General features: G+C 39.9%; 1 protein-coding gene across 3 annotated transcripts in view; it reads left to right on the top strand.

Moving 5' to 3' along the window:
• Positions 1 to 61: 61 nt before the first annotated feature.
• LOC147019200 (RNA helicase MOV-10-like) overlaps positions 62 to 13,149 on the top strand; it is a 132,130-nt gene continuing 119,042 nt past the window's right edge. The window contains exons 1-2 of one of the 3 annotated variants that reach the window (XM_085899526.1): positions 62 to 5,008; positions 11,602 to 11,817. In XM_085899526.1, the coding sequence (XP_085755652.1) occupies positions 11,681 to 11,817 (137 nt within the window). In that variant the 5' untranslated portion in view covers positions 62 to 5,008; positions 11,602 to 11,680. Of the gene's footprint in view, positions 6,636 to 11,601; positions 11,818 to 13,149 lie in introns of all 3 variants that reach the window. The other 2 variants (XM_085899525.1, XM_085899528.1) reach the window with 2 other exon arrangements.

Raw genomic sequence — 13,149 nt, 5'->3', positions numbered from 1 at the left:
CATCAAGAGTTGGTTTCAAAAGTTGTAAAACAACAGGAAGACAAAAAGAAGAAATGCAGACAGAAACTAACGAGTGAAGAAGCATTTGAAAGAAAACAAGAGAAATTTTTTAAACCACTTTTACAAACTTCCAAAGAAAAAATTATAGATGCTTCCACAGTTCCCACAACAGAATATACTCCTAAAAAACTTCAAATGTTAAAAGATTTCAGTCAAATGACAGAGGAAGAATTAGAGGATATAGGAGAATTAGAATATGATGATGAAGGATTATTTCAACAACTGGAAGAGATAAATCAACCCTCTGATTATATTGTGAAGGCTCTTCAAAACATTAATGTTCAGCAGATTCACAAACCAAAGCAGGACTCATTCCAACAGAACAACCAGCAATATTTCATCTTGTTCAAGAAAAGGGATTGATATTTAATGATGAATTAAGGTTCTTGAGTTCCCCCTGTTAAGCTAACTCTGAGATGAATGTTTCTTCTAACAAAAGATGGAAGACAAGGTTCAACTGTGAGGGATGAATCAACGTATTTTGATAAACTATTGGATATGAAAAATAAGGATGATCGAGTATGTATTGATTTGCTGGACTCCCTTAATTATAGGGTCAATATATCTGGTAAAAGTATGAAAAATGAGAAGGACAAACACATTATTCAGGCTTTAAGTCAGCTTGGTTCAGGTGTTAGTTTTCTTCCAAATGACCCATCACAATTATTTAATAGACTGTGATTGTTGTGAGGTAGTAGTAAGGCTGGAAATAACAATTGTTTTCATGAAGCATCAGTCATTTTCGACCAGTTGATGAACATGAAAATAATTAATAAATGTCAATACAAAGATATTTTATTTCATGTTAAATAAGATGAGAAGCACAATCCTTCATTTTAATTTCACAACAAGCGACCACACATCTTCATTCCCATACACACTACAACTAGATGCAACAAAAGAATATGAGGCGTCTTTATTGTCGATGGAAACTTATACCTTGTTTAATATCACAGAGAAAAACGATAAGTTTAGTTATAATCCAGGAAGTGGATACAAAACGATAACAGTTTCACCCGTAGCATATGAGATTTCTCAAATATCTTCCGAAATTTCTCGCCTTATGAAAGAACAGGGTGATTAACCAAAAATGTTGTTATAGATATTCAAAAACACACTTCAAAATAAACGATTAAACTTAAAAATAACTACAAGGTTGATTTCACAATTTATAATTCATTTAGAAAGTTATTGGGTTTCTCCTCAAAAAAGATTGAAACTAATGGGACGTTTTACAGTGATAATGTTATTCAAATATCCTCAGGCATAAATTTGGTATTAATTAATTGTGATTTAATTGATGGTGCTTATAATGACGGAATAAGAACAAATACAATCGTATCATTCAGTGCATACTCCACCCCAATTGATTATAAATTCAACATGGAACCCAAAAATCTGGGAAAAACCATACACAGAGTGAATTTTAGGATAACCAACCAAGATAATCATGTGATTTCTTTTAATGGAGAAATTATATCCATCAGAATCCACCTACCTGAAGTTATCCAATAAATAAATAAATACGATGGTTATTGTGAGGAAACACGAGTTGGGAAAATATAAAATAATTACAGGGGATGGGATGTTCCTTTCCCCAAACTACAAGGGTGAAGGTATGTATCTTGGTAGAGGATACTATAAACCTAAGAAAGAAAGTGGTGAAGGACATCAATTTAGAAAAAAGGAGATGGAATAATTGATACTCTAATGGGTATATGTTCAACTATTCTTTAACATAAAGACCTGATTGGTTCAACTGCTTCTGCTGTGGCAAATGTAGCGGGTGCTATAAAGAGTATAAAGGATGCCCAAAAGGAATCTCATAAATTGCAAGCAATAAAAGAAATTAATAAAGGCAAAACTCAGTTGTCTCCCCAAGAACGACAGAAAATAATTCAAATACTTGGGTCAGGGTTTCAAAAGTTTTAATATCTTTTTTCCTCAACAAATACAAGTATGGAATCAATTGATAATTTCTATGATTTGGATGATACCATTGTCATCTCAAACTCTACTAAAAAAGAAGACTACTTCAAGGGAAATGCAATAACTGGAACAGACTGGAATACGAATGGAACAAAAAGTTTTGAAATAATTAATCAACAAACTTATTTGGATCTAGCCAAAAGTTTCTTGTTGTGTAAATTTACATTCACGAAGGCTGGGAATAACACAAACGCTACACTCGTAAATGATTTCTTCTGGGAAATGTTTGATAGTGTTCATTTGTACATTGGAACACAAGAAGTTTAAGCGGTTGATTATGGCTCTGCTATATCTGAAATTATGAAATTTACACTACTGTATATTCATTTAGTGATAGAATGGGAAGGGCGCTGTCGAAGATTTTATTCCTGATATGTCAACAGGAACAAACACAGACCCTGGATATCGTCAAAGGAAAAGAATGTATAATGATGATACAAAAACAGGTAATAGTTTTACTGTGGCAGTTCCTCTTCAAGATATATTTGGATTTTGTGATCATGATAAAGTTTTGTCTGGTCTGAAAATTAGATTTCAACTGCAAAGGAATGATAATGAAAATAGATTGCTTTTTGGTGTTGGTAGTGCTTTTGCTGCTCAGAATAAAGTTGTTATTGATGAAATTAATTGGTATATTAGTGAATATACTCCTTATCTTAAAACAGAAGAGATGTTGAATAGAAGACTTAACGCAAAGAAACCACTCAATGTATCATACCTTAAAAGAAGATGCCAACATGTTAAACTGAACCAAACCACTTACACGTGGAATTTGTGTGTTCTGGAAGGAAAGCCATGATATCTGTGGTTCATTTTGAAATAAACCAGATGGTGATACTGCTACTGATAAGAATAATGCGTTGAGTGATAATGCTAAGGTGAAACAACTTCGCGTTTCTCTGGATGGAACATTTTATCCACGAGATAGATTGGAAATTAATTGGGAAAAAATGATAATGCTGAAGCATACAAGTTTTACCAAGAGGTGTGTGAAAGCAATGGAAACCATTTCTATATCCCCCGCCAACTTCGTTGGTTGGCGGGGGATAATAAAGAACCCATTTTGGATATGACAGCAATTAAAAGCCTGTATACAATCTATGCGATTGACCTGAGCGCTCAAAAGAAAACTGTAAAGTCTAATCGAATGGATACTTCCCTATACATTGAAAGAGGAGAGTGAAGAAGTTGATACATATTGTTTGCTTTTGGAAGAAACAGAATTACAGATTAATACAGATAATGGTGTTATGATTAGTCTCACGTAATTTTTTTTTGATAAATAAATGAGTCTTAAAGTGCCAACTGGGGTATATGTTAATCAAATCAATCTTCATAAACTATCATCTTGTATTCAAAATCAAAAGCCTTGGATGATTAACGTTAATACAATTCAGAGAAAAGGATCAGTAAGAATTGAAGTTTTGCTCACAAGAGAACAGGTGAAAATCTTGAACGATACTGGCTCACTTAAAATTAAAATGTCAAAACCAATGTTGAAGAAATATTCAATAAGAGAGACGAGTGGAGGATTTCTTCCATTTCTATTTCCTTTATTTGCTGGTTTCAGTGTGGCTGGAGCATTGACGGGTGGTATTTCAGCAGCGGTGAAAACTGCCAACGAAAGGAAGGCTCCACTCCGGGCTCAAAAAGAGTTGGGAAGACATAACAAGGAGTTGGAGAAACAAATTAGTGGAAGTGGTGTAATTGTAGATTTTGCTGAAAAACTTGAAAGCCTACCTAATAATGTGACATTGTTGGTTGGAGATATGCTTTCTTCTATTGCACAAGCAGGTGTAAAATTAACTAAAAGAGGTAATGGATTATATCTTTCTCATCAATAAATGAGCACTGATGGGTGGTTTAAAGAATTTGGAAAGAATACAACATAAAATTTAGAACTTGTCAAATATTGTAAGAAATTAAAAATTAATAATGTGGTTATATGTATGAGAGAGTTCATAAACTTGCCTCAATATACAAAGAATATTATTATGAATTTCGAAGATAATAATGGAAACGGTTCTCATTGGGTTTGTTTTTATAATAATCAGGTTAAATATTATTTTGATAGTTATGGTCTTCCACCACCTGTTGAAGTAATAAAATTCTTACAGAATGGTGTTTATCAAACATTTTAAGTCCAAGAATTAAATTCCAAGTGTTGTGGTCAATTATGTCGAAATGTGCTATTTCAACTCAACAAAAATAATTTTTTTATGATATCACTTTTAATCCAATATAAATGACATGTTGGAAAAGATGGTTCTGTGTTGCTTACTAATCCACAAAATGTCACATTGCAGTACTTTATTAAATTCCCCATTTATTGGTCAGTCTTATCTGAATTGCTGACAATGAACACAAATGGGAAATTACAGTAAACTCTTAAATATCGCGGGTTTTGACCAATCGCAGCAACCTCTTTGTGAACATATTTACTTATTTTGGGGTTTACTTTTGACCAATCACTGTTTTGAGCTGAACTGTGATGGTTATCTCACACCACGAGGCTTTTGTGCACTGTTAATCATGTAATGGTTCTGAAGTGTGAAATGATTGACAAAAATGATTCTTGTTTTATTATTCGCTAGTTTATGGAGCTGTAGAACGATTTACAAGAGGAATACATCAGCAGATTACAATGGAAAACAATTTAGGTGATTAAAAGGGGATGAATGGTGAAGGAAAGGGAGCAGGCTTAATCGCTCCTGATGTTTAACCTGGTTTTGAATGTTCAATCTGCTTCAACACAGCAAGAGATTTCATCATAAAGCTAATTTATCTTTATTTTACATTTATTACTTCCGCCACCGAGTGAAGGAGGTTGTGATTTCACCCCTTTCTGTCTGTCTGTTTGTCTGGTTGTGTACAGGATATCTCAAAAAGTTGTGGACGGATTCGGACGAAACTTGGTGGATATGTTGGGTGTGGACAAGGAAGAATTGTTTCAATTTTGGTGAAGATCCATATCCGGATATGAATTTTTTTAAAGTGATTCTTCACCATTAAGAGATAGTGATTTACTGATATATAGCACGATATCTCAAAAATGTACTGGGTCCGATATGTTGTCATGGATTTGGCATTGCGTGGCGGAGGTATGTGCTCTACCGAGTGCCCTTCAAGTTTCAATTGTGATTTGTTTATTTTTGGCTGCCACCCACCTTCCTCTATATTTTCTCGAAGCCCAGGGACCTAACCCCCTTATTCCCAAAGGAAATTGGTTTTGAATATCGTGGCATTTTCCAGGAACTTAATCCCCATGATATTTAAGGGTTTACCTCATCTAAAAAGAAAAAAAACGGTCAGTAAAACAACTCGCCGCCTTTCAGTGTCCTCATCGGTTTAGTGACCATCTTGGATAGAAAAACGCACCTTGTCCGATCAACACGAAACTTAAGCAACGTGATCCACTACACCATTGGAGGGACAGTTTAAATTTATGATGTAATTGGTCACGTGGTACGGCAGCCATATTGGATTGAAAATTAATAACTTTAAAAGTCTTCCTCTCTGAAACGGCTGAACAGATCGAGGCGAAACTTTACATGTATGATCACCTATCCATGACGAACAAAAAGTTCTCCCCTCCATTTGATGCAGGACGCATCGTTTGGCAGCCATATTGCATTGAAGGAAAAATTTGTTTGCTACGAAGTCCTGCTCCAGATGATCGGTGTAGTTTTCCTAATCATCCCCCACTGCGTAATCTTGCAATATGCCGATGCACGAAGACATCCTCGTCGCCACTGTAATGTATTCAATAGTTCGAGACGATGACTCTGAAGTGGGAACAACAGGTTTATTCCCGGCCACGGACACAACACAACACAGCACAGCACAACACAGCACAACCCAGCACAGCATCGGGACATGGCTGGGTCACATGACTCCTCTTAACCACACCACGGTGCACCCATGTTTGCATGCATTAGCATAACTACTGATACAGCTCAATGGAGGATGAAATTTTCTGCCCGGTTTTACATGGAACACGGCGGTTGAAGAGAAAACACTATTTGGGTGAGTTTTATCAACCCGGTAATGCCCTGGTCCGCTGCCTACCCTCCCCTTGTGCTTCCTTTCCTTGCCCTCATGCTGCCTTCTCCCCTCCCCACCTCGTTGCCACCCCTTTAACTCCCCCCCCCCTCGCTGCCACCCCTTTAACTCCCTCCCCTCGCTGCCACCCCTTTAACTCCCCCCCTCGCTGCCACCCCTTTTTGAGGGGTGTGAATACTTTCTGAAGGCACTGTATCTGTGTTGAAAATGACGTCCACATAGCAAGGCATCAGGTTGAACTTTTCTTGTATATTTATCGGAAATTGTTTGGAACATTTTTCCTGCACCCTTTCTGACGAGTGGTATTTATTACCTCAGGTGAAGGAGGTGATGTTTTCACCCCTCTTTGTCTGTTTGTTTGTCTGTGTACAGGATATCTCAAAAAGTTGTGGAAAGATCTGGATAAAATTTTGTGGGCAGGTTCGGTGTGTGACAAGGACGAATTGATTTCGATTTTGGTGAAGATCCGGATCTGTATCCGACTACAAGAATTTTTAAAGTGATTCTTCACCATCAAGAGAGAGGTGCAAAAACGATACAGTACTGTATAGCATGATATTTCAAAAATGTATTGGGCCCGATATGTTCTCTTGGATCAGGCATTACGTGGTGGAGGTATGCGCTCTACCGAGTGTGCCCTTCTCGTTGTGTGATGGTTTACTGGCAGTGCCTGTCTCTCACTAAGTACTTGAAACCTTTAAATTTGTCAGTCTTCAATGAGTAGCCATCAGCTGTCCTGATGTTGCGTGGAACTGGAGTCGGAGGATATTTCACCGGATCCACCTGTGGCTCTTGGTTCTGTGATTTGATGAACAGTTGGAATGCAATGTTCCCCTGAGGTCTGCACTCTTGCATCGTAATTGCATGTGAGGTGTGGGCTGAACCATCACCTGTCAGAGGGTTTACCAACTGGTTAAAATTGTCGAACTCCGAATGTAAAATAGATGGTACATCTGGTTGTTTTGTAATCTGTGTTGGAAGCAAGTTTGACACCTGCTCTCTTCTGCTTGTGCAATCGTGGTTCCCAGCTCAAAGGAAATGAATGATTTTCACAATGGTCGAACCGGTTCGTGAGCATTCCATGAGGAGGGAATTTTTGCATACACACATCCCAGCTCAGGCCATGAGCATAATCAGCTGCTTGCTTCTGTAAAGATGTTTCAGTCACTCACAAGGAATGTTTGGCATCTTCCATTCAACATTTGTAACTTCTTGACATTTGTCTTATCCGATTGAGCTTGCAAGCCTGTTGGTCTACGCAGATGCTCCTTTAACTTTTCCAGCTGTAACACGTTTCAGGAAATAGCTCAACTCTTGTGGAATGATATCTCTGTTGTCAACATGCTGAGCTGTTGGGTGCCACTTGAGATGACCTGATGTCTCATAAGCATCGATAATTACGTCATAAATATCTTGCAACAACTACTGCCAAATTATCTTCAATTCCTCGCAGAAATGCCCTCTGCACTGCTGCTTCCAACTTCATGTCTAATCTGTAAACCAAGTGCGAGGTAAACTTGCACGTGATATTTAGGGGGCAAAAGGCTATCTTCTCTCCAAGGGTGTGCTCCAATTTTGCTTTCAACTTCTCACTTCGATACATGGAGTTGGGAAAGCATGTGTTTTGTAAAGATGAAATGTATATCTCACTCAAGTGATTGAGCTTAACAATCTTGTTGTCACGCACAACTGACAACACAACTGTTGTCGGCTGAACGCAACTTGTGTGCTTTCTCTCGTTCTTCTTGGGGTAGCTTTGCTTTACTGACAACACTTCTCCAATGTTGCGAGTCTTGTACGAACTTGTTTGTTCTTTTTTCCAACTGCTTGTGTGAAAATGCTCTTCTGCAGCAAATAAGTCATAGCCTCTTATTCTTGTCAACAGCTTTTCATCCTTTATCTTTTCTGCACATTCAACAACTGTTCTCCATCCATTTGTCATGGATTTTGATGTTGACTCTTGTCCAAGAACATGACCTACAATGGCCTAAAATTATCTTTTACAATATATCTTGCTTATTTTGGTTCCACAACGTCACAAACCATAAGAAAAATCTGAAAATCAGAAAATACATTTCATCTCGACTCTGATATAATTTCTGATAAGTTTCTGATAAGTTTTGAACTTGACAGTTTCCAAATTTTGGGGAAAATTTCAAATTTTAATTAATATCCGTGATGATGCAAATGCACTCATTAACATAACATGTGGTGTTAAAGCAGAAATGCATAGGTTCTATTTTATTATCAGTTTTGTTATTCTATATTAAAGACTGAGTGTGATATGCTGGATTCACTGATCTTGATGCTGTAGCTCTCAGTGCCGGGCAAGGTCTTCGCTCGGATAATTCTCGATACAGTTCACCACCATTTGCTTGAGCACCAGCACCCAGAGCAGTCAGGCTTTACACCAAAGAGGTCAACGATTGACCGTATCCTTGCTCTTCGTGTCCTCACCGAACGCAGACGAGAGTTTCGGCAGGGGCTGCTTGCAGCTAATGTTGATCTCTGTAAAGCGTTTGATTCAGTGAATCGGGATGTCTTCTGGAGGATTCTTGGTCTTTGTGGGGTGCCACCAAAACTGATCCATCTGATGTCTGAACTCCACTCTGGTACTGAGAGTGCTGTGAGATGTGGTGCTCCCATCTCTGACTTATTTCCAGTTGTTACTAGAGTTTGTCAGGGGTGTGTACTGGCCCCCACACTTTTCAGCACTTGTGCGGACTGGATTCTGGGAAGGATGTCGGAGAGATCAAACTGTAGTGCATCGTTTGGGAATGTCAAGATCTCTGACCTTGATTTCGCAGACGAAGCAGTCATCTTTGTGGAGACTTTAGATATCCTTTCGGGGGCCCTCGAGGTGTTGAATGAGGAGTCGGAACCACTGGGATTATGGGTTTCCTGGGTCAAAACTAAAATCTAGGCTTTCAATGACATCTTGGATGCTGCTATCTTGGCTGTACCTGTTTGTGGTGATGATGTTGAGGTCACGGAGAGATTCACCGACCTTGGCAGTGATATTCATGTCTCTGCTGGCTGTGAGCCAGAGGTGAATAGATGTCTGGGTCAGGCCTGGGGAGTCATGGATTCACTGGATCATGGGGTGTGGTGCTGCCGGTACCTGTGCGGGAGGACAAAAGTCCGACTCTTCAGGTCCTTGTAGCTTCCAGTCTTGCTCTATGGATGTGAGATTTGGACTCTGACCAGGGATCTGAGACAGAGACTTAATTCCTTCGGTACCAGGTCTCTTCGGAGAATCCTTGGCTTTCACTGGTCGGACTTTGTGTCCAACGAGCGGTTGCTGAGAGAGACTCAAATGAGATTTGTTACCTGCAGCGTCAGCTGTGGCTGTATGGACATGTGGCTCGTTTTCCTGATGCTGATCCTGCTCACCAGATTCTCTCAGCGAAGGAGTCTCATGAGTGGAGGAGGCCAACGGGCCGACCACGTGCCTCGTGGTTGCAGCAGGTTGATCGGCATCTCAAGGAGATGGGGATGGGCCAGACATCTGTCTGGGGGATGGCCAGACTGAGGCCCCTGGAGTACCTGTGGAAAGTGCATGCAGTGACGTGCTGCTCCGGCACATGCTACCATACCTGACCTGATGACCTGGTTCAATTTTGGAGAAGTTGCCATGGAAACGGCTCAATTTGATTGAAGTGCAAATGTTATTTTTCTGTGAAATTTTTTTTTCATTCAGCTCCGAGTGAACCATGTAGTCGGAATGAAAAATTGGCCAGGGGGGGAGGGGAGCAAGAAGAGGTTCCATGGTGGGTTTCACCTGACCTAATAGGCTGCATACTCTTCTGTCAAATCAATCTTTAATGACCAGCATATATGTATGTTGTAGCATGGACCAGATGGCCAAGTCACAGCCTCACCCATTAAGCACCTACCACGTTGATGCGTAACCGTCACACCGGGGCTTTGTTGGCATCCTCCGTGCCCCCACTTTTCCCAAAATCTCCGTCCCTGTTGAGGCCAACCCATCCCAGGTCACCGGAGTCTCTCCAGCCCAGGACACACACATCAAAGCCCTGAGGCTGAAGAGACACGGGCTAATAGACAGCCGGGAGGAGTGTTCTCCTCTGTGGGTGGAGATGGAAACATCCCTGCGTATCACTCTCCTTTCATCTTATCTGACCTCACTCCATTTGCCATCGTGGAACGGAAGTTCTGACATACCTTACCTCCAGGTATCATCCAAATCGGAAAACATTATCACTCCACACTGGGACTGAGGACACCTCAAAACGTAGGCACATTTGCTTAACGGGCGTTAAAAAAGTTCGAAGAATGTATGCGAACACACATATAGTGTTATATATGTATATGTATGTATATATATATATATATATATATATATATATATATATATATATATATATATATATATATACATACATATACATATATACACACACAAACACGCACAAACACACACAAACACACACATATATATATATATATATATATATATATATATATATATATATATATATATATATATATATATATATATATATATATACACACACTGCATCGATGGTCTCAATCTTACCGCCTCGTGACGTCACTGTATGTCGCCGAGTGAAGAGAGGGAAGTCGAGCATTCAGCCATATTTGCTTACATGCCCATGAAATGGATTGCCGACTTTCGCTGTTGGCTTTTTCTTTTGATATCGCGTACATCACAATGCAAAATAAATGAAAAAAATAAAAATCTTTCTGAATGATATACGAGGTTCAGAAGAATGTGACACACATTGCATGAACAAATTGATTAAAAAGGGACATTTTATTCATGATCAAGGGATCAAGGAAGACCTGGACAAACACAATCAGGGTCAGCTCCTCTCCATTTGTGCTCACTTCAGTATTTGGACTGGCTCAGCCTCCCACGTGACTCCGCCTCCCCGTGACTCCTCCTCCCCGTGACTCAGCCTCTCCGTGACTCCGCCTCCCCGTGACTCAGCCTCCCCGTGACTCAGCCTCTCCGTGACTCCGCCTCTCCGTGACTCAGCCTCTCCGTGACTCCGCCTCCCCGTGACTCCGCCTCCCCGTGACTCCGCCTCCACAAGTAATAAAAGTGTAAAAAAAAAAAAAAAACTGAGGTGGCTTCATGAACGTGTGAAAAACACAATTTCCTTTCCCGAACATTCTTCCCAATGATTGTGTAAAAAGGTCAATAAAGCTTTAAAAACTGTCATGTTTCGTTTACGGAACGTGTGGGTCCGAGTGAACTGGCGTATTTGGATCGGACGGAAGATGAACATTTACATGTTTACACCATTTATACATTACACCTTCATCCCGATGGTAAAATGTGAAGTTACAAATTGTCACCACTCGGGAATTATCAGAATGTGAAAGGAATAATCGTTTTATTTAAATTATTGTCGTTATTTCTGTCATTGAAGTAAACGAAACCGAAACCTGTGCGTGATGACGTCATTTCTGACCATTCGCGTTTGTTGTTCATGACGTCAGGGAGAAGAACGGGTGTTGAGTGTGATCGGCGCTCAGTATCGACTTGAGGTCGGAAGAGACGAGACCGCTGCGAGTCGCGATGGCTCATTACGGTGGGGACGAGCTACAAACCGGGATACGGTTCTTCCACTTTGTCCACTCGCAGGGCCAGCTCCCTCGGCCGTTGGCGAACAGGTTTTACCTGCGCGACATTTACAACGAGCGATTTCGCTACAAGTGAGAACCCAAGTACCTCCTTCATGGAAGTTCAGATGAACGTTACACCACAAATACTTGTACAGCGAGGTGTGTGTGTGTGTGTGTGTGTGTGTGTGTGTGTGTGTGTGTGTGTGTGTGTGTGTGTGTGTGTGTGTGTGTGTGTGTGTGTGTGTGTGTGTGTGTGTGTGTGTGTGTGTGTGTGTGTGTGTGTGTGTGTGTGTGTGTGCATATATATATATATATATATATATATATATATATATATATATATGTATATGTATATATATATATGTATATATATATATATATATATATATATATATATATATATATATATATATATATATATATATATGTATATGTATATATATATATATATATGTATATGTATATGTATATATATATATATATGTATATGTATATATATATATATATATATATATATGTATATGTATATATATATATATATATATATATATGTATATGTATATGTGTATATATATATATATATATATCTTCTTCTTCTTTCGGCTGCTCCCGTTCGGGGTCGCCACAGCGGATCATCCGAATGATCCGCATAGTGATTTGGCACATGTTTTACGCCGGATGCCCTTCCTGACGCAACCCTGGTTGCCTCTTACAACACAGGGATATGGTACACCTATTTTAACCGGGGTATACACCGGCCCAGTACACTGGTACTCACTTTACCGACCTCGGAAGGATGACAGGCTGAGTCAACCCCCTGGTGTATTAATTCAGTGGCCTAACGGGGCTTGAACTCAGGACCTTTTGGATCCCAAGCCGCAGCCCTAACCACTGCGCCAACACCAGGCTAAATATATATATATGTATATATGTATATATATATATATATATATATATATGTATATATATATATATATATATATATATATATATATATATATATATATATATATATATATATGTATATATATATTGTTGCGGTCTTCGCGCCCGCCGGCGTGCGACGGCCACGTAACTCGAATCGCGGCACGTCGCCCACCGGACGGACAATCCAGTCGTGACCCTCTCGGACTAACGCCGGGAACCAGTCACGGGTGGACCTTTCGGTCTCACCGCGATCGAGCCAATCAGCCCCCGCGTGGGATAGGGTTGCTCGCCAAATTCGAACTACCTAAGTACCCACGCGGAGGGTAGACCGGGCGATCGCACCTCGCCGCAGGTCGACTTCGGACACGGGCCACTTAAGCGACCCGTTCCGTACTATCAGAATAACCGAGCGGTGTTATCGTCGACCTCGACGGTTCGATTAATTATCGGGCGTATTCAGCCCACTACCAACCCTTTACGTGAAGCAAGATGGGG

This window comes from Eptatretus burgeri, chromosome 10 (assembly GCF_056783735.1).
Source record: "Eptatretus burgeri isolate ZD-2024b chromosome 10, Ebu_testis_v1, whole genome shotgun sequence".
Lineage (NCBI taxonomy): Eukaryota > Metazoa > Chordata > Myxini > Myxiniformes > Myxinidae > Eptatretus > Eptatretus burgeri.
Note: the sequence above shows the minus strand (reverse complement) of the source record. Positions and strands in the feature narration are given on the sequence as shown.